This window comes from Tachysurus fulvidraco, chromosome 21 (assembly GCF_022655615.1).
Source record: "Tachysurus fulvidraco isolate hzauxx_2018 chromosome 21, HZAU_PFXX_2.0, whole genome shotgun sequence".
Classification (NCBI taxonomy): domain Eukaryota; kingdom Metazoa; phylum Chordata; class Actinopteri; order Siluriformes; family Bagridae; genus Tachysurus; species Tachysurus fulvidraco.
Window position 1 is genome coordinate 5,282,907 of NC_062538.1, and position 20,838 is coordinate 5,303,744.

General features: G+C 37.8%; 2 protein-coding genes across 4 annotated transcripts; one reads left to right on the forward strand and one right to left on the reverse strand.

Moving 5' to 3' along the window:
* Window positions 1-1,251: 1,251 nt before the first annotated feature.
* Window positions 1,252-7,716, forward strand: bbs1 (Bardet-Biedl syndrome 1). 3 transcript variants are annotated; one of them, XM_047805924.1, is made up of 17 exons: window positions 1,261-1,502; window positions 1,834-1,910; window positions 2,033-2,067; window positions 2,518-2,790; window positions 3,054-3,100; window positions 3,187-3,246; window positions 3,336-3,408; window positions 3,652-3,783; window positions 3,859-3,965; window positions 4,062-4,182; window positions 4,373-4,531; window positions 4,898-4,967; window positions 5,286-5,444; window positions 5,936-6,069; window positions 6,479-6,613; window positions 6,729-6,815; window positions 6,911-7,716. In XM_047805924.1, the coding sequence occupies exons 1-17, from the start codon at window positions 1,471-1,473 to the stop codon at window positions 6,995-6,997; spliced, it is 1,788 nt and encodes a 595-aa protein (XP_047661880.1). In that variant the 5' UTR covers window positions 1,261-1,470; the 3' UTR covers window positions 6,998-7,716. The 3 variants fall into 3 exon arrangements, with proteins under 3 accessions (XP_047661881.1, XP_047661880.1, XP_027032521.2); XM_027176720.2 differs by having other exon boundaries at window positions 1,262-1,502; window positions 3,208-3,246; XM_047805925.1 differs by lacking the exon at window positions 1,834-1,910 and having other exon boundaries at window positions 1,252-1,502.
* Window positions 7,229-18,970, reverse strand: si:dkeyp-50d11.2 (calpain-1 catalytic subunit). The gene is made up of 22 exons (XM_027176724.2): window positions 18,600-18,970; window positions 18,003-18,273; window positions 17,775-17,844; window positions 17,202-17,320; window positions 15,991-16,124; window positions 15,165-15,333; window positions 15,012-15,095; window positions 14,855-14,940; window positions 14,663-14,737; window positions 13,701-13,861; window positions 13,427-13,587; window positions 12,851-12,862; window positions 12,447-12,658; window positions 11,899-11,938; window positions 10,677-10,742; window positions 10,529-10,586; window positions 9,633-9,697; window positions 9,453-9,521; window positions 9,260-9,338; window positions 9,056-9,172; window positions 8,376-8,434; window positions 7,229-8,290 (listed from the first exon to the last, which is right to left on the reverse strand). The coding sequence occupies exons 2-22, from the start codon at window positions 18,252-18,254 to the stop codon at window positions 8,264-8,266; spliced, it is 2,115 nt and encodes a 704-aa protein (XP_027032525.1). The 5' UTR covers window positions 18,255-18,273; window positions 18,600-18,970; the 3' UTR covers window positions 7,229-8,263.
* Between the last annotated feature and the right edge of the window lie 1,868 nt (window positions 18,971-20,838).

The following is a 20,838-nucleotide window of genomic DNA, read 5'->3' on the forward strand; positions in this document are numbered from 1 at the left end:
CCATTTATTTAAAATGTTGTTTTTAAAACAAATTAAGTTTTTTGGACAAAGACCATTTAAAAGACCTGTGTTAGGATCATACAATTGACTAGAATACCTTTGTATGCTGTATTATTACCATTTCTTTTCACTGGAACTAAGGAAACATGTTCTATCACTACATCACCCACAACTCGTGGTACATCGCCCTGTTTATTTCCCTCTGATGAAAGAAAGCATGCCAGAGAATGCCATACTCTTTACCATAATGTACATCTTTTTAGTATAAAAGCTAATGAAATACTTCATATAGCAAATTCATAAATGGCACTAAAATGCTTTTAAAACATTTGTCAGCAATAGTGTGATTTCCTCACTTACTGTACTGTATAGTGACTATTGCTTGCACTCAAATGTGCTAACACACTCTGTACAGATAACAACATACAATCATTTTAAACATTTGGATGACCTAATAAAAGTATGTGAAATTTAAACAACAGAACTGAGTGAATTAATCAGTGGTTGTTTTAGCGTGAATATAATAAACTGAAATAATAGTAAGTAACTCATTTCCACTGTAAGTAACTTACTATTAAGTTAAGTTATAAGTTATAATTAAGTTATAAGTTTTGCCAAACTAGCCACTGCCAAGTAAACACATCTCTGTTATTCTCGTCTTTTTCTGATTCATTCATAGTAATCTGGGAAAGACAGCATGGATCTGAAAAGTTTTTTTTAATTTTTGTTTTGCCTCTGTTTTGCCTTTGTTTTGCTCCTTATGCAATACCATGGCATACAACATTTATACTTATTTTTATAAATTACACTGAATTTGTTTAGTATTGGTTAAGACTTCAGTGCTGCCTGGTTTCCTCAAGACAACATGAAAAAATTTGACTTGCTGCACCAAAAAACATCAACACCGCTAATGTTCTGAGTCGATTATTAATCAAGAGAGATGAATCCAATGCTAACAAACAGAAATGCTAATACTGGTCGTTATGATCCAAGTAAAACTGGTCAGGTTTGACCAAATGTTTGAAAGTTAATGACATTCTGTGCTTTCTTGAGTTTTTATTTTTTATATTTTGGGTTATTGTGGTCTTTTTAAACTTTTTTTTTGTAATCATTGTTGAAAAGTCTAATTGTTGATATGGTGGAACTTTTAAACACTGCCAAACTTTGCAGCAACTTCAGAGTTCAGATGATTCGCAGAGAAGTGATTCGCTAATGACGTACGAATCAAAACAAGCGATTCAGCTGCTCTATGGCGCATGCGCAGCGAGTTGAAGCTTGAGCGAGAAGTCCACTGATAGGATTTGTACGCTCACGCGCCTCCCTGGCTGTTACTATGGAAACGTGGAAAGCTTATCTAAGGATTACAGTCATAGCTTTAGCTTGCTAGTTATTATTGTTGTTGTGATTTTATTATTGTCTGCTCGAAATTCATCCATCACTGCTAGCTTACGCTTAAAAATAAAAGCCAGCATGTCGTCAGTTCCAGTGGAGATGAAAGACAGGTTAGTTAGTAGCTGGTTAGCTGCTTGGCTAATCTAGGTTCATGTACAGCGTCTGTAGCTACTTCTGTTAGCATCATGAGTTTATTCATATGCATAGGTGGATAGTTATATGTCAGAAATAGTACTGTCAGTATTTCTGTTTACGAAAATATCCAGCTAATGTAATAAATAAAACGAATGATTTTTTTTAAACGGATGAGTTTTCTTGCACTTAGCTAAAAGTTAGCTCCTTGCTATTCCAAAGTTAGCAAATAAAAGGTGTTTTGTAAATTCATCCTGTATTGAAGTATTGAGAGAAAGTCGCATGTTCTTTCCCCCTTTTTTCTTCCAGTGCATTGTCCAGTTCCAAATGGCTTGATGCACATTATGATCCAGTGGCTAATTTATATACATTTTCCTCATGTATCAGTGAGTGAATGTTTAAGTTCATTCAATTTATTCGTTTATAGGATTGTAGAATAATTTCACTTAAAACAAACGATAACACGACCACCCAAAAACATGACTAATGTTTTATATCTCCTTCCCAGCTCTCGCAGACTTGCATGGAGATGGTGAGAACAAGGTGAGATTGTGTCTTTGTTTATTTTCATTCCATGTGCATGCCCTAAGATATATATTATATGTATTATAATGCACCTTGTAGTCAGAGTCATTAGCCTTTTAATCAATTCAACCTACCAAATTAATAAACTAATTTACATTTACATTTCACATGTATGTGATGTGATAGATATCAATTATAGACATAGCGATAGTCCAATTATCCAATTATTCCATTATGTAGAATAAAATCGTGTTTACATCAGACATCAGAATGGAGGAGAATCTGATATTAAAGTGACCATGGCATGTTTGTTGGTGTCAGGTTTAAGTATTTTCAAAACATCTGGTCTTTTAAGCCTGTACTGTGCATCAACTGATTCTAGTGCAGTGTTTGTCACATTTATCACACACATGCTTTTCTTATTTCATTTGATGTTTGTGTGTGTCCATGTGTGTGCTTGCATGATAGCTGGTGGTGGGTGATCTGGGTACAGGAGCAAGCAACATGAAGCTGAAGGTGTACCGAGGCACTGGGCTGCTCAGTGAGAACACCCTTCTGGACTTGCCCACTGGTCTGGTGTCTTTCCTCATGGACCAACATGAACCTCGCACCCCTGCCATTGCTGTGGCTTCAGGCCCTTTCATCTACATCTATAAGAACCTACGGCCCTATTTCAAGTTCACTTTGCCCACTCTGGAGGTCAACCTCCTGGAGCAAGATGTATGGAATCAGGCTAGAGGGGTGAGTGAGGCTTCCAGCTGGTGTCTGCTAATTGCTGGAAATGTAAATGTAAATCATGTATCAATAGTTTTATTTTATGCAATTATATGTGGACACTGATCAACACATAGATAATAACTTATAATAATTAATAATTCAGATTCTGAGAAATACAGTAAGTCACATATAGTAGATTATCATGAACCCTAGAGTCCTAACCCTAAATGATGGAGAATTTCTTTGATTAATTAAAACAAAAATCCTGTGTTGCCCTGTCTCCCAAGGATATGATTGACCCACTGACACTAAAAGAAATGTTAGACGGTATAAGGTAAGTTGCATAACTGTACAGATTTGCACATTGTCTTTTATTGAGTAAGTGAATGACAGTCATGGTGGTGAAAACTGCTTTTTCAGCATTTCCCTTCTGTTCTTTAGAGATAAGGCTGACATCCCACTATCAGTCAGATCGTTACGGTAACATTTTACACAAAAAATTTTTTAACTCTTTGTCATCAGTTCGGAGGAATTTTGAATTCTGCTTTTAATATTGCATTATGTTTTAGATTCCTCACACTTGAACCACAGGAAATGGAGTCTTATGTTAACCTTCACAAAGAGCAGCCTATTCGCAGACAGGTGACAACTCTCACCTTACACACAAACACGTACATACACACACAGTTATGTAGATACAGAACATACAGACACTGACCCTTGTTTCTTTTAAAGTTGACTCGAAATGAGAGCAAATTAGAGAACATGTTGGGAATACTATATGAACAAATCTGCCTTGAATTCCTTAAATTAGTGTAAATAAGAAAACGGATGCACCTTTGAAGAATAAGGCGCACCGTGTATAATATTTTTTTCTCTCCTTAGACGGTAATTACATGCATAGCAACACTGAAGAAGAACATGGCAGATGACGATGCAGTCAGCTGTCTGGTTATTGGCACAGAAAGTCAAGATGTTTATATCTTGGACCCAGAAGCCTTTACCATTCTCTCAAAAGTAAGTAGTCCAGTTTCCTTACACCAGTTTTTCCAAAGTGTTGGAGAAGTTTAAAAATGATATTCATGTCTGCAGATGTCCCTTCCCAGTGTTTCTACACTAATGGATGTGACCGGTCAGTTTGACATAGAGTTCAGAATCATTGTAGCCTGTCGCAATGGGAACATCTATATACTGCGCAGGTATGTGAGTACGTTGTTGTGATTTGCAGCAGTTCAGTGCACCACAGATTAGTGCATCAAACTGATCACGTACTGCATTGGACGTTTTCATTACAGAGACTCGCAGAAGCCCAAGTACTGCATAGAGCTGTCCTCTCACCCTGTTGGACTGGTCAGGATGGGAAAGAACGTAGTGGTGGGCTGTGCTCAGGAGACTATGCAGTGTTTCACTCAGAAGGTCTCAATATGAACACACACACTGATAGATTTATCCGTCACCCAGAGCTTCTCTTTAAAAGTAAAACAACCACAGAAACCCTTCATTGTAATGTAAAGACATGTAAATGCTAATCTTGTGCTACTAGCAGTATAACTACGAACTATATCAACAGTTTATTGACTTTTTTTGTTTGATTTTTTTTTTAAAGGGGAAGAAGCTTTGGACCACTTATCTGCCTGCTCCAGTAACCACTATGGCCCTTCTGGACTTGCCCACACGGGGCTTCCAGGCCGTACTGGTGGCTCTGGCCAACTGTGAGGTCCATGTGTACCGGGACAAGAATGTAGTCAGCACCTTCAAAACACCAGTAAAATACATAAAGCAGTCGAGAAGGCTGTGATAATCATACATTACAGCTATCATATGTGAAATGGACTTGTTTCACTATTTAGACTGTAGAGACTATTTCACTCTTAAATGTTTCAAGCAATGTAAATACACATATTAATCTATGGAAGAGACCCAATGTTTTGTTGCTCATTATTATTAGGATGTACTGTATGTTATTGAATTATTCCAAGTTTTTTGCTTTTGTTACAACATAATACTTAATAATGCAGCATAACGAGTCCCCATTTATCAAACCATATTTTTGTTTGTGCAATTTCATGTTTTATAAGCTGAACTACGCTTAACTGAAAGACCTGTCGTGTGTTACATTTTTGTTTTACAGGACGTGGTGACCAGCATTTGTTTTGGCCGTTATGGTCGTGAAGATGGCACACTAATCATGACCACCAAAGGTGCTGTATAAAGGCTAAAAAACAACAACAACAAAAAAAAAAACAATAAGGAATTGTATGTAAGAGATAAAACACAATGGGGCATTCTGTAAGAGGAAAATATTCAACAACAGGTTGATGTGATGTACTTTCAATTCTTTAAAACTGACATTTACATTTCATCAGTTTATGGTTATGTTTAATGTAACGAAACATGAAACATGTTAGACGTAGTGTGCATAATGAATTAGCCCTAGTATATGTATTGATATCGTGGATTTAACTTCATCTAATGTAGTTTGTTTACTGCATTGAATGTATTGCTTTTACGTTGTCCAGGAGGTGGTCTGATTGTTAAAATCCTGAAAAGGACAGCTGTGTTTGATGACAGGGACTCCATCTCTGGTCCCCCAGTAGCCCAGAGCATCCGACTAAACGTGCCCAAGAAAACAAAGCTTTATGTTGACCAGACAATGAGAGAAAGGGAGAATGCTGTTGGTATGTACAGCCACCTTAAAACACACACATCCAGACTGAAAAGTTTTATAATAATTCACAGCAATGGTTCATGCTGTATAAATGATATTGGTTTGAAATATAGAAATTATATTGTCTGTGGGGGGCACGGTGGCTTAGTGGTTAGCATGTTCGCATCACACCTCCAGGGTTGGGGGTTCAATTCCCACCTCTGCCTTGTGTGTGTGGAGTTTGCATGTTCTCCAGGTACTCCGGTTTCCTTGCCAGGTCCAAAGACTTGCATGGTAGGTTGATTGGCATCTCTGGGAAATTGTCCGTAGTGTGTGAGTGTGTGAGTGAATGAGAGTGTGTGTGTGCCCTGCGATGGGTTGGCACTCCGTCCAGGGTGTATCCTGCCTTAATGCAAGATGACGCCTGAGATAGGCACAGGCTCCCCGTGACCCGAGAAGTTCGGATAAGCGGTAGAAAATGAATGAATGAATGAATGATATTGTCTGTGTTCTGTTGTTAAGCTATGCACAGAGCATTCCAAATGGACCTGAGCAGGCTGCGGCTAGCAGCAGCCAGAGCCTACGTCAAAGCCCTGGAGTCCAGCCTCGCTCCGATGTCAGCCAGCTTGACAGAACCTCTAAAGATGAATGCGGTGGTGAGTGTAAACATTATCATGGTGGCCGTTTTCCAGTTAGCAGTTAAATATCTATACCTCTATCCATTTAACCAGTCAACCTTTTTAGAACACATTTTATTTTAGCAATTTCATTTAAACAAGCAATGAGCTTGTCCATACCACAATATAACAGAACCTGCTGCGGTTTTTCCTATTTTTGCCTTTAGGCTGACACACCCAACAGGCCTAGCCCATTTAGACTCCTTTTGCCTTTAATAGAAATTAGACATAAATTGATTAAAACAAAGATCTGAATAAAGATTGACATCTTTGGTAGAACATTTTATAAACATTTTCTTTGTTTGTTTTGTCTGTTGCATGAATAGTAAGTAAACTGCAATTTAAACACTTGTTTTTTTATGTATTTATTTTTTATTACATTGTAAAGGTTCAAGGTTTAGGCCCGTCCTTTAAACTCACTCTGAACATCCAGAACACTGCAGCATGCCGCCCTGTAATGAACCTAGCAATTAGTTTCCTGTATGATGAGAATTTGTACAGTATGAGGACAGCCTTTTTTAAGGTAAGCTATTATTTTTATTTATTAACTTTTTTAATTAAATTCATATGAAGTAGTGTGTAATTAGTAGGATGAGCAGAACAATTACACAGAACAATTATTTGTGCTGTGTCTGTAGATCCCCCTGCTGGTTCCAGGACTAAATTACCCCATTGACACCTTTGTGGAGTGTCTGAGTGATAAAGGGATTTCAGACATCATTAAAGTGAGATTTAAATTTTTTCTCTTTAGTCTCGGAAGTATTATGATGAATATATACTTTTTTGCACATTTGAATGCGGACATCTTTATATGCTGCAGGTGTTTGTGCTGAAAGAAGGGAAGAGCAGCCCGCTACTCACTGCACACATTAACATGCCTGTAAGTGAAGGACTGGCAATGAACTAGAAGCCATTGCCAAGATGACCTGTGTGTGCACTAGTGCTGGTTGAGCATGATGCTGTGTGTGGGTAAAAGGCAGGGCTTAGCCGTTATGCCGCAAGACCGAAGAGCCTCTCGGTACAGGGGATCAGAGACGCTTGTGCTGGACCTAGAAGCTTTAGATTTAATCTGAAAGAGGAGTTTTGATGTGATTGCTGCAGTCACCAGAGATTCAATGTAAAATGCTGCTTTGATTAAGTGTGTGTGTGTGTGTGTGTGTGTGTGTGTGTGTGTGTGTGTGTGTGTGTGTGTGTGTGTGTGTGTGTGTGTGTGTGTGTGTGTATCTAATGGCTTTTTTTGTAATACAGTATCGTAATTAGCATTTGTATTTTTGTAAATATACTCACCAACTCCTTTATTAGGATCATCTGCACATTTATGTAATTCAATCATGGATAAATAATAAAAATCTTTTATCAGTTATGTTAAACCTGTGTCCACTTTTCTGTTGAACCCAATTTGGTTTTTCCACTATCCAAAATAAATTCTAAACTACTGTTTAATGTGAATATTAACTAAAAGGATTTAAATTATAATCTCGTGCATGATGCTGCTGCCACACGATTGGCCGAGCGAATAATGAGCAGGTGATTCAGATAAATGAGTTAGGGAGTGTATGTTATTTATTAATCCTAATAATGTCTTGCTGACATGATTAATGGAATAAATTGAAAGAGTAAAATTTATATTTTCAGTTTTCTGTCACCTCGTGTGAATGCGTACGTTGTAATGATCGGTTGATTTCAAGAACTTCAAGAACCGAGTGACATCTGATGGGGTTTCACCAGCTGACACACACATATGTTAAGGGAACTTAGACACAACATCTGACTATTGGTTTGACTGCTGTTTGAGTGTTAAGAATAGATCAGTGGCGGCTGGCATGACTTGTGCACACCATGTCTAACTAACTAGGACAACAGAAAATACAAGATGAACATACTTTATGATTTATTCATTTCATGGAGTAGTTGCTCTTCAGAGAAAGACAAAATAAGCACCATAACTGTTAGAAAACTGGATTAGTTAATGAGTTAATCTGATTAGTTAAAAAATAATAAATGCAGATGATTCCAGCGTTTCACAGAAGAATCGGTTCAAGTTAAGGCAGCTCAGTACGCAGTAAGTTCTTTGTAATGCAGGCAGAAGATTTTTCACATAACTTCTTTAAGGTTCAAATGCACAATCTTTGACATGCTTAAGATTTAAGTGCAGTGGAAAAGTAAAACATGTCTATGTAAACATGGTAAGGGAGATCCACTGAAAGAAGAGAGAAATAGAAAAGATTGAACTTTTGTGTGGTAATTGTCATGTCATTAAATTACTAATGAGCAAATGGACAAACCTGGGAGAAATTGAAAGACACCACTCCATCTGCATCTGTGTCCATGGCTTTAAATGTCTCTGTTGGGAGAATATAGAGCCAGAAAAATAAAAATCAGCAAACATCTAAAACACACACACACACACACCATGAATACATTCTGCTATTTGAACAATAGGTTATTTTAGAATTGTCTTATACCACAGTGCAATTAAATGCTTAAATTTAATTGATTACAAGGTCTTTATTTATTTAGTAGCATGGCAGATGCTAACGTGTAATCATCAATATGGTGAATCTTTTTTGTTAGCATTTTTTTAAAAAGAGTGTCTAGTATCATCACTAGTATACAGTAAAGCTGTTATTCTGTAACAGAACAAACCGTATTACTTTTGTTATTACCTTCAAAAAAAAAAAAGTGTTATAATTCTGTTATATTTTAAGATCCACATTCCACCACATTGAATGTAACTATGGCTAAAAAAAAAAAATTCATGTCATTCTTTATAAATAAATCAACACCAGACTGCTGTTGTGTAAGAGGAATAAAACACTAGGAAATGTTGTTATAATCAGATTTGAAGCATCACAGCTCATAGTCGCTGGTTATTATCCAGTAGCAGCATGTCCTGTTATGTTTTATTTGTTACTTCATATATATATACACAGCATTTATGAGGTATGTTTGTATAACCACTCACTGAACATGCTCTCCAGGCGGATCAGACAAGTCACAAAGCTGTCGAAGTCCACATTCATGTCTGGCTTAGCGTAGCGTAAGATTATTAGCTGGAAAATGTGGTTGCTCAGCTTGAATCCTGACAAATGAAACAGACATTTAAGTACTGTACAGTTTTACGATTATTGTAACTATAAAGCAATTTTGTATAATGAGGTATTTGTACCTGCGGATTCTAAAGCCAGGCGCATTTCATAGGAGTTCATGGTGCCTGACTTGTCCAAGTCAAATTCTCTAAACACAGCCTGATAGTTTTCAGAGTAGTCATATAAAAGAGAGAAAAACAAAACTGTAAACAAAGAAGATAATGAGATGGAAAACCAGTCTGTGTTTTCATACAATGAGTAATTATTACTAACAAGATATCGTTTAATCTTCTCCCAAAGCACGTGAAAATCTGTTAAGCCCAATCTTCCTTTACCGGTTGTCTGCACAAGCCATGTCAAGGCAATGTATAGAAATTTTTGGGACTACAGGAAAGTTACTCTATAATGGAAAATAGTCAAAGAAATGAACAGACAAGTGAAGTGAAAGGATACATCCAGGAGATTAATCATGCTTCTGCAGGCCTCCTTCTCAAAACCATTTGTTTTTAAGTCCTTATCTGTAAAGAGAAGCCAGAGGGTCCGCTCAGTTATTTCTGCTCATTTCAAAGATCAACCACATTTCCTATAATTAAAAAAATCCAGTACCTACCACCAAATTCAAAATTAGTACCGTTTAAGAGAAAAGACATAATAAGCATATACAATATATTCCATCCTAATGCTGAGTTCAATGTGATATAAGGAAGAAACCTCGAGAGGAACAAGACTCCGAAGGGAACCTCATCCTCTTTTTTGTGACATTGGACAGTCTTCTTCTTATTCTACTTTCAGCTTTTCTCGTTAGCGGTAGCCACAGCGCATAATCTGTTTTCAGCTACAGTAACTCCATCCTCTTCATCCTCTTCTCTCACAATAATTAACTTTATTTCCTCATTTAACACCTCCATGGCTTTCCTCTTGACCTCTTACCTGGCAGCTCTATCTCCAACATCCTTCTACCAATATAACCATCTCCCTCCTCTGTACATATCCAAACCATCTCAATCTAGCCTCTCTGACCTTGTCTTACAGTAGGTGACACTTGACAGTAAATAATGTAACTGTAAATAATGTCTTTTCTTTTCAGTTTGTAGTCGAGCCAGAGTCTACTATAAGCAAGGAGTTAATGTGAGTTTGTGCAAGAATATATTTCTTTTTTTGTATTTTCTTTAATTGTGTTTTGAAAAATTTTAATAATTGCATGTTATGTTTATTTTATACAGTTAAGTCGACTATATACATATTTAAAGCTTATTAAATGCTGCTAGCCACAATAGAAGAGGCACTAATGCAAAACATTGCTTTGTCTTATAACACATTTCCCAAAGAAGACACTTAAGCGTGCTTACGTTTGCTCACGACGCGGTTTAGAATCACTTTCAACTTTGGTATGTCAATCTCCATTTCCTACAAACCAAGACAGGAATATAGAAAAGAGGTTATAACATGTCAGAAAACTCATGACTCAAAGTCAGAAGTCTACTTTCCTCAGCTCACCTTTCCAGCCAGCTTGAAGAAAAGAGCTTTGAATCCTTCATCAATCTCACTCTCCTGTAGTACAGGCTACAGTAGTCAAAAATTAATTAATTAGTCATTAATTAGTCATTAAGTCATTATTAATTAGATAGCACTTTTTTTATTTTAAGTTCAAACTCAAATAACCTTAAATTGCTTTACATAAAACAGACATGAGAAAGCAAATGAATGAAGCGATCTATCATGAGATATTCATAAATCTTATAGATAGAGACAGATAAATACTTTATCGGTCCCCTAGAAAATTCAAGAAATTCAATATCTATCTATAAAAATCTAACAGAAATAAATAGAATCGATTTCTTCAAATATAAGAATCATAAAATGACCCAATATGATTTTGATCAGACTCAACTAATCAAGTTTTTTTTTAATAATAAATAAATTCAGAGTTTATAAGCAAGATAAGAAGCTGTTTCACCAATCAAGCAGGATATTAACAGTAGTTAATCAATTGCTTGTGATGAGTCAAAAAAGCTTAAAAGCGATCACATTACCCCTCTTCTGAGGACTCTTCACTGGTTGCCTATTGAATACAGAATTTGTTTTAAAATACTTTTATTTGTCCTTGCATAATCAAGCTCATATTTACTTATCTGAACTATTACATCCTTACTCTCCTTCCAGAAGCCTAAGATCAGGCAACCAGAACCTCCTCACTGTTCACTTTTCAAGACTTAAGCGTAGAGGGGATCGAGCTTTTTCAGTGATTGGGCCTCAGTTTTGGTATGATTTGCCAATAGAGTTAAGATTAGCACCCTCTCTGTCCATTTTTAAGTCCCTTTTAAAAACGTATCTCTTTTCCTTGGCATATCTATAGTTTTCCTTTCCATTTTAATTCCTATTGTTTTTTAATTGTTCTATTATTGCTTGTTTTAGTGTTTTAGTGTGTATTATTATATTGTTTAATTCTATTTTGCTTTCATTATCTCTTGTTTTAGTATCATTTTTTTTTCTGTGTATTTTTACTAACACTCTTCTATTATACAGCACTTTGGTCAGTCCTATGGCTGTTTTAAATGTGCTATATAAATAAAGTGAACTTGAACTTGAACTTAATGTATAATAATCCAGATAGGCTACAATCATCATAATCAGGGCAATAGGACATCAAAATAACGATTTCAGTGGGACTTTTGTGTGGATTTGGAGCTTTTTCTGTGTTGAAAACTCTTCCACTTACATCATCTGGTAGATCTGCAGAAAACTCGTCATCAAGCTCCCTTCAAAAGACAGAAAACATTAATACAAATAAAATTACGAACATTTGAGAGCTCCTGAGTTTGTGTAAATTGACCCACAAGACGTTTATATAAACCTTAACTGAGCTGCTTCAAGTTATTATTATTTAATTCAGTTTCTAGCTTAAATATAATGCCAATATTGTAACATTCAGCTATTACATGTGAATATCTGAAAGAATGTAATCATAAACAAATCAATAAATTAAGTCAAATAAGGCTGGACATTTAATTAAGACAAAATAAACGATGTCTTATACGAAAGAAGGACGAGTTAGAGTGTTGTTTGTAGATGACTGGCTTTCTGTAAGATTTATACATTTTTCTAATACATTTCTGCAAACGTTTCTAAATGTGTTGTAAATGAGGCCCATAGTTATGGGTAACATGGTTCATTTCAAATGTTCTTCAATAAATATCATGTTGACATACAAGACATTTTTTAATTGTGTATTTAATGATGATTGAAACAACAACTGAAATCACTCACTCAGATTCTGTGGCTTTCTCAGAGAAAACCCTCAACACAAAATCGCCCTCTTTGTGGGGTTCAAATGTGGAGGGAACGATAATGTACTCCCCTGCAGGCAGACAGAAGCGTGAGCTCACCTCCCGGAGGTTGATGAACAGCTCAGAGCGAGCGCTGGATGTGTTTTTGAGGAAGAAGTCACGCTTCAGATGCACACCTGTGCTGCCCAGAAACTGCCAAGGAAATACAGATCTCTCTGAGGATTTTTCCACATGCAAATGGATTCCTGCTTTCTAAAGTATCCAAGAGAAAAGCTTAAACCAGTGTAGCGCCCGAACAGAACAGGCGCTGACGAACAGCTCATAGATTAGATGATCTAGATCAGACATGACTTCATCATTTTTAGATGTGCATCAAACCCATACCTCTTTGGGAACCTATAAAAGATTTAAAAATGAATATTAGTGAAATAAAAACAGACATGTTCGTAAATACAAAGTTCTAATCTAACCACTAATAAGCACTGATACTGAAACAGGAACCCTGGAGCTGTGAGACACCAAAACTAGCCAGTGCTCTACCATTCCACCTGCCACGTTACAAAGTGCTGCTTCTCAGAAATGCCTTATGTTTTTGAAGCCATCACATCATGAAGGGATGTGATCGCCTAGTGGTTAAGACAATGGACTACTGAATGGAAGGTCATGAGTTTGAATCCCTGGTCTACCACGCGCCACTCCTCGGCCCCTGAGCAAGACCCTCAATTGTATTTCAAATCAAATTTTATTGCAATGTTTTTTATTTATTATGTTTGTAAAGTTAATGTATTATATGTAGTTGTATAGTATTCATCTATAATGGTTGTTAAAATGGGAAACAATATTAACACACTCAAAAAAAAATCACTAAAGTCTCTACAGCAACTGCTGACAAGGACAGTCGAGACATTTTAAATATTATGTTCCATTTGTTATATTACACAATCCAAATAAAATTCTTACTTCGTAAATGGCATATCCGATCGTTTCCATGTCCTTGCCCTCTCGTCGCAACAGCCGCCGATTCTTCTGCATGAGCGCCACCAGAAAACTGCAGCCATCTTGGCCCTCATTGTCTGGGTCCTTTAGTATGATTTTATACTGGGGGTTGATCCAAAATGTTGCTGTATTCATAATAAAATATGTAAGCTGAATTCACTATCTTTTAGAATCTTCATCAGAAAAGTGAGTGATTAATAAAGTGATTATAATAATTGATACAATTAAGTTTTAATACCTGGGTAGTTCCTGCAGCCTCCCGCCGTGCTGCCTCTCCTCCACTCCCCTGGGTACAGGGTTGAGTTCCACCTCTTCAGCTCCATGCTTTGTAGTGCATCTGCTGTCAGATTACAGATCTCCAACCTGCTGAACTCCTTCTTGAAATCATTATAAGACATCCTGTGTGGACAGAGAAAGAGAAACTATGAACTATGTACTATAATCTACATACAAATACACGTTTTCTTTAAGGAGATATTTATTTATCATTCATGAAAGGAGCCTCCAGTGTACGGTGTTCAGTTTCCTCTGGTTTTTCCAGGATTCTCAGTAACATAATAAGCTGGATATTTTCTTAATAACTTCAACAGAGAGTGAGATAAGAAATGACTTATAGCTGCTATAATGTAAGTAATAACAGTGACCTATGAGTTTCATGGACACTCCACAGCACAATGTAGTAACAATTGGATAAAAAGCATGATCTAATGTTCATTAATAAATTATTCATTCATTCCGCTTATCCGAACTACCTCGGGTCACGGGGAGCCTGTGCCATCTCAGGCGTCATCGGGACAGACAATTTTCCAGAGATGTCAATCAACCTACCATGCACGTCTTTGGACCGGGGGAGGAAACCGGAGTACCCGGAGGAAACCCCCGAGGCACGGGGAGAACATGCAAACTCCACACACACAAGGCGGAGGTGGGAATCGAACCCCCAACCCTGGAGGTGTGAGGCAAACTTGCTAACCACTAAGCCACCGTGCCCCCCCCCCCTTAATAAATTAGAAATGGTTTATTAACCTAAGGTAACATACCCAGTCATGTTTTAATCCAGATTTAGAGATTTAACCATTTTCTAAGACTGTAATGGTGGGTTAAAATGTTTAATAGCATCTTACAACAAGAGCAGCTATTTGTAATTCAAATCAAATATGACTTCATTTATTATAGCGTAATAAAACACTGATAATATACCAGAACTCTCCATCTTCCTGGCAATTATGCAGACGGTCCTTTAGCGAAGGATCAATCCCTTTCCACTCCTTGGAACTAAAAGGTACAAAGCATAATTAATGACATCATTATCTATTTTTCTTTTGCTCCGGCTTCTTCACTTTTCAATGCCCTTCATGTATCCTTATGTGTTCATTTATTCTGTGTTCTCACTTATCACTCCAGGCTCCAGTCCATTCCACCTCTCCCCACGGGTTCCGGATGCGAAGCAACTTTACAAGGGTTCCTTTAAATTCCACCTAACCGATAAGAGTCAGCATTAATTCACCAGAAATCTTTGCTTATGCCGGTTAAAAATTTCCTTGCTCACCTCCTCTACTCCTGTAACAGAATAAGCATGACCTTTCACCAGCTTTTTGAAGGTGACTGCTTCCATGTCAAAGAAACCAGTGATCTAAAAGAGTGAAAGTCTTTAGAAATCTTGTTAAACACTGTATGTTAAGTAATGCGTGTCAATACTCACATCTATAGAGCATCCCATTAGAGATCCTCTCTCTACAGCTCTTCGGATGATGCTGAAGAGGTTGGCTGGAGCTTTCTTTAGTTCATACATTTCTGTAACGCCGCCAGTAAAATCTTCAAACCCCTCAGAGGTGCAGCCTCCTGAGAGCGCCTCGTAACAACCATTCAACCTGTCACACACATACATATTTAGCATAGACTCACAGGCCACTTTAATAGGAACACCTCTACCCATGCATACTCATTCATTCATTCATTCATTCATTCATTCATTCATTCATTCATTCATTCATTTTCTACCGCTTATCTGAACTTTTTGGGTCACGGGGAGCCTGTGCCTATCTCAGGCATCATTGGGCATCAAGGCAGGATACACCCTGGATGGAGTGCCAACCCATCGCAGGGCACACACACACACACTCTCATTCACTCACACACTCACACACTACGGACAATTTTCCAGAGATGCCAATCAACCTACCATGCATGTCTTTGGACCGGGGGAGGAAACCGGAATACCTGGAGGAAACCCCCGAGGCACGGGGAGAACATGCAAACTCCGCACACACAAGGCGGAGGCGGGAATCGAACCCCCAACCCTGGAGGTGTGAGGCAAACGTGCTAACCACTAAGCCACCGTGTCCCATCCCATGCATACTCTTGATAATTAAAATCAAGCAATTATCTAATCAATCAGCTGACCAGACAGTGAACAATACAGCTGATAATTGGAAGAAAAACATTTAAATATCCACTTTCAGTAGGCCAGTGCCCATCTATTGGTGTATTTAGTGAACCCAGTGAAAATTATACCAGATCCCTCTTACTTGGCATATGCCTTCTCCACTAGTGCACTCCAGAACTCTGCCCCTTCAGCTGAGTGAACAAACAGAAGCTTGCCATCTCTTACTGGCAGACGATCATCGATCACTACATCAACCCATTCCCCAAACTGCCAAAACTGCAACAGAGAAGTCAGAACACTAATTATTACATCAGGTTAATTAGGTTGAAAACTAATATTAAAACTTTTTTTTTATCCTGTTGTTCTTCTTTTATTTTATTCATAATTATTCATATTCGAATCAAAAGACACTTATATAAATCATGCATCTTTTTGAAGGGATCATGGAAAAAATAATGTTTATACAATGCCATACAAATGAGAGACTACTGCATAGAAATACAATATTTTGTACAGCAGGAGCAATCACACTAGCTCAGCTAATAGGAGGTATAGAGGACATACAACATACTGCCTTCCCTGGCTTCTGTCAGGTGGGAACATTCTACAATGGATCCCATACCGCTGAGGTCTTTGAGAAGTCATGAGGTGACAAAATGACATATGTGCTGTGGGAGATAAATGAGATAAGCTCCCATGATTAACTGTAGCTCAGTGTCTGGGAATATTCATAACATAGACACTGACTCTGTTAGCCTTGATCCAAATTGTATTTATAATGCATCCTGTCCAGACAGTCCATGGGTTTGAAAAGCATTCCATGAACTACTAATATGATTTATAATTTTTTACTGTAATATTATTTATTACACATCTCAGTGTACTAGCAATGCGACATTGATCCCCAGTTTAATAATCATACAGTTCTGTTGGAAGTCTGAATTGCCTTCTTTAACATCTGCTGATCTATGCGAGGCTTTGACACACATCAGTGAACAATCCATGCCGTTTTATTCAGATGACTGAGTCTAAATAGGCTAAACAGGTCTGTGACACAGACCCATGCATGCTGTTGGAATTTGACAAGAGGGAGCAAACACTGCTCTGCCTGATGAGTTGTAGGCGATTGGGTATCTGTGTTCCCCATAAATACTCCCTGTAAATATAGCTAACCATGAGGGAGTGTTAAATTACTGTATATGCAGTTCAGCTGAATGCTGCTCGGGGGGATGGGAAGGAAAAATCCATGCGGTAAATCAGCATTTTGCTTTTGCAGAAGGAGTGATGCATGTTTTTTTTTTTTTTTTTGCTTTGTTTGCAGAAGGAGTGACGTGACAAATTGTGTCATGTTACCTGGAAGTGAAAGATTCCAGCGTATTGCTCATGGAAGCTCTGGCCATGAGGTACCACACGATGCAGTAATGGTTCATTCAGAGTAAGACATGCGATGGCCGCCAGCAGCCAACAGTCCCCTGTTTCAGAAAGTGATAATTAGTATCATGAAGAGAAAGAGAGAAGACTGAAAGAGAAATATTTGTCTAGGTACTAATAAAGATCTTTCTAATTTTGACCGGCAACCTGTCCCTTACATCACATATACCACCTGGGTAAGATCAAGGCTGAAATATTCTGCATACATGGGCTCAGAAAAACCCTTTATTAGTTTTTATAGATTATTGACGTTGTAATTAGCATATGCTGAATATGCTAATAGACCTATACAGAGACTTTGGCCGATCTGCTACTGCGATACACTTTACAGACAGCAGAGGGTTTTAAAAATGACAAAATGCTCCGTTAACTCTTACACTTGTGAATTTATTCCTTTATGGATTTTTGCCATTAAAAAACAACAATTACTGTATCTTTCACTTCTTTCTAATCATACGGTCTTTCTGTAAATCCTTATCGGGTGGAGCGTTGTACCTAGAGCTCCTTGGCAGATGTCTGTGCGAGTTGCTCCATCTACGATGAAGTGTGGGTCAGTACAGAACTCCTGGAGTGCACAGAGAAGACCTAAGGGTCAGACGGGGCACAAAAGTGACTGGAATATCTATGAGGTTTGTAGTAGTTTGGATGTAAACTGTGACAGACTGCAGCAGCGCCTTCACAGGTAAGCAGCTTGTGGGAGGCTTCCATACTACAGACTCTCACCGTGGGTCTCTTCCAGCATACTCCTTTGGTTTTGGCAGAGCCAGGTGCCAGATCCTTGAATCCTAGTGAGGAAGGTTGGGCTGGGAAGGTTTCATCCTCATATAAACGGCCACTTTTAAGGCAGCTTGCACGCATAGACTCAAAGTCTTGACCAAGGAACTTCAGAGCCCTATCATTCTGACCTAAACCTTCACTGCGGTCCCACTCACTCCTCAGTCGAGCAGCTACTCCGGTGGCATATATAGGCTCCATGGATCAGTAGCTATTAAATCTGAGAATGGCATAGAAAACTAATGAGCCCCACAGATGTAATGGAGTACCAAAATGTATTAACATATACGTTAGTAAGGAAATTGATTTTAATTCAAAAATCAATTAAAGTATAATCTTAAGCATAACCCTATTATAGCATTGAGTGTATGTAACATTTATTTGGAATGATGCCAGGTAAAATTTTCCATTTAAAATGATTGGAGGATTAAATGACATACTGTTTAGAAACAGATATATAGATGAGGTATTGTTCTGAGTGCATTTGACATAAAAAATATAAGTAGCAGACTAGTAAACTACCACTCAAACTGATAAAATGCCTACCTTTAGAGCTCTACTCCTGATATTCTTGATAGCACTCTCCAGTTGACATCAAAATCTTGGCTATTGCTTATCTTTAATCAAGTTTATTTTCTGTATCGCAAGAGCTGTTCCAAATGTCAAGCTCACTGTGTCCTGTGCCAGTGGTACTAAAAAAACAAGCCTGCTAGAGTTGCTGGGTTGCCAGATTTGATTAACTATCTTCCTCCCAGACATGTCTGAAGCTTCCAAATTCAGTTTCAAATGTAACTCAGTTGTATTTTTGTATCCTACAGCCCATGACTGCAGAAAAAAAAAGTAGGCGTTTTAGGTTGACTTAATCCACCTGAAGCATATGGTCTGATCTCTGACTGTATAAGCTATCAGCTCTGCTCTTCATGGGCTGGGCGACTGCAGTGAGGAGGAGCTTTGAGCAGACTGCAGACCAGTGGACGTGTCTTTGAGCAATTTTTCAGACATACAGACTTTTTGAGTCTTTTCTGTTTTGAATTCAGTTATTTCAGGAGCTTTAAGATTCCCATAAAGAAAATGTATATCAAATTTGAATAAAGTATTGTTTACCCATTGGTGAAAAACATTTGTTTGGGAATTTCATGCCCATATTTCAATGCCATTCAATGAATTTAAGTCTATTTTTAATGACAAGATTTGATCAAATCTACTCTAAATTGATCATCAGTATATTCTATTTCTAATATTAAATAAATACCAATCCATCCCATTCTAGATCTAAGTTCTCTTTGCTGTTATAACAACCTCCTCTCTTCTGGAGTGGTTTTGGTGGATGGCTGTGAGAATTAGGTTAGCAAGAGTAGGACAGGTTTCCCTTTATCTGGAAAGCTGTGACATAACCTGTGAACACTGGGAATGTAAGCCTATTAGCAATTAATAGAAATAATACTTTGTATTTATCTCTACTCAGGGCAAATAAACTTAATTCACACTGTAGGTCTATAGGTTACGAAAAGATTGGAACAAAGTACCAGTTCTTCTAGCATCATGCTTACCAAAACAAAGCTGAAATTTTATCGCTTTCTTTAAGATTCTTTGTCTTAGAACTTGCATTTCATTGTTGATCCTTTCAGTCATTTTCACTCCCCCGGTCCAAAGACATGCATGGTAGGTTGATTGGCATCTCTGGAAAATTGTCCGTAGTGTGTGATTGTGTGAGTGAATGAGAGTGTGTGTGTGTCCTGTGATGGGTTGGCACTCCATCCAGGGTGTATCCTGCCTCGATGCCCAATGACCCCTGAGATAGGCACAGGCTCCCCGTGACCCGAGGTAGTTCGGATAAGCGGTAGAAACTTTATGAATGAATGAATGAATGAATGAATGATATCAGTCATTAAGGGGTTATGAAACACTAGTTGGCATGGGCTCATTTCAGATTTTTACCCACTAGAGGGCAATAAAGGGCTACAGTATAGTAACTGTCACCTGACAGTGTAGACTCACATGACCTAAATCTCACTCATTTCTCAGAACAACAAGGGTATGTTGGTGGCAAGTGCCTCTTAGATGTAATGCATCAATGAATGTCAAGCTAAGTGGAACAAACAGCATGTCTTCTACCCTAGTGAACTAATATTCCCAATCTGTTACTGAACAGGTCAACATGAACACAGCACTGTGCTGCATGGCTATACTTTTGTGTCATGCAGTTCACATGCTTCTTAAAGCACTTTTCCAAATATACCTGGACACATTTTGCCAGAACAAACAGGCACTTATGCTGTCAGGTAGGTCTGTTGTTGGCAAGAGTAAAAATGGTTGAAAATCTTTTCCTCCCAGTGTTATATTCCTGGTTAATCATCAGCCTTGTTTAATCACCTTTCTTTGGCAACACACGATAACTCTGTAACACTGTAATATTTAACATGGAATTTTGCACACATTCCGTAATTGCACCTATGACAAGTTATAATTGATATAATTCCACACATTGTGCTAATGCTGCTCTGTGGAACTGCTAAAATTAGAGCAATGTGCAATTTTATGTGTAAATTGTATCTTGTCAGTGTGAACTCTTATCCTATAATTTATGTAGCCTATTCGGCTCATGCACGTTGTATGTGTAGGTTGTGCTTTGTTTACTGTTCTATGTATACGCAGTATGCGGTGTGCATCAAGAAAAAATCCATAGTCGTGAATAAAAGTGCCTTACATTTTGATTATAAATGTTTGGCAGATAGCAATATATATCAGGGATGCTGTGTTAACACAATGAGCGAAAACATTTTTC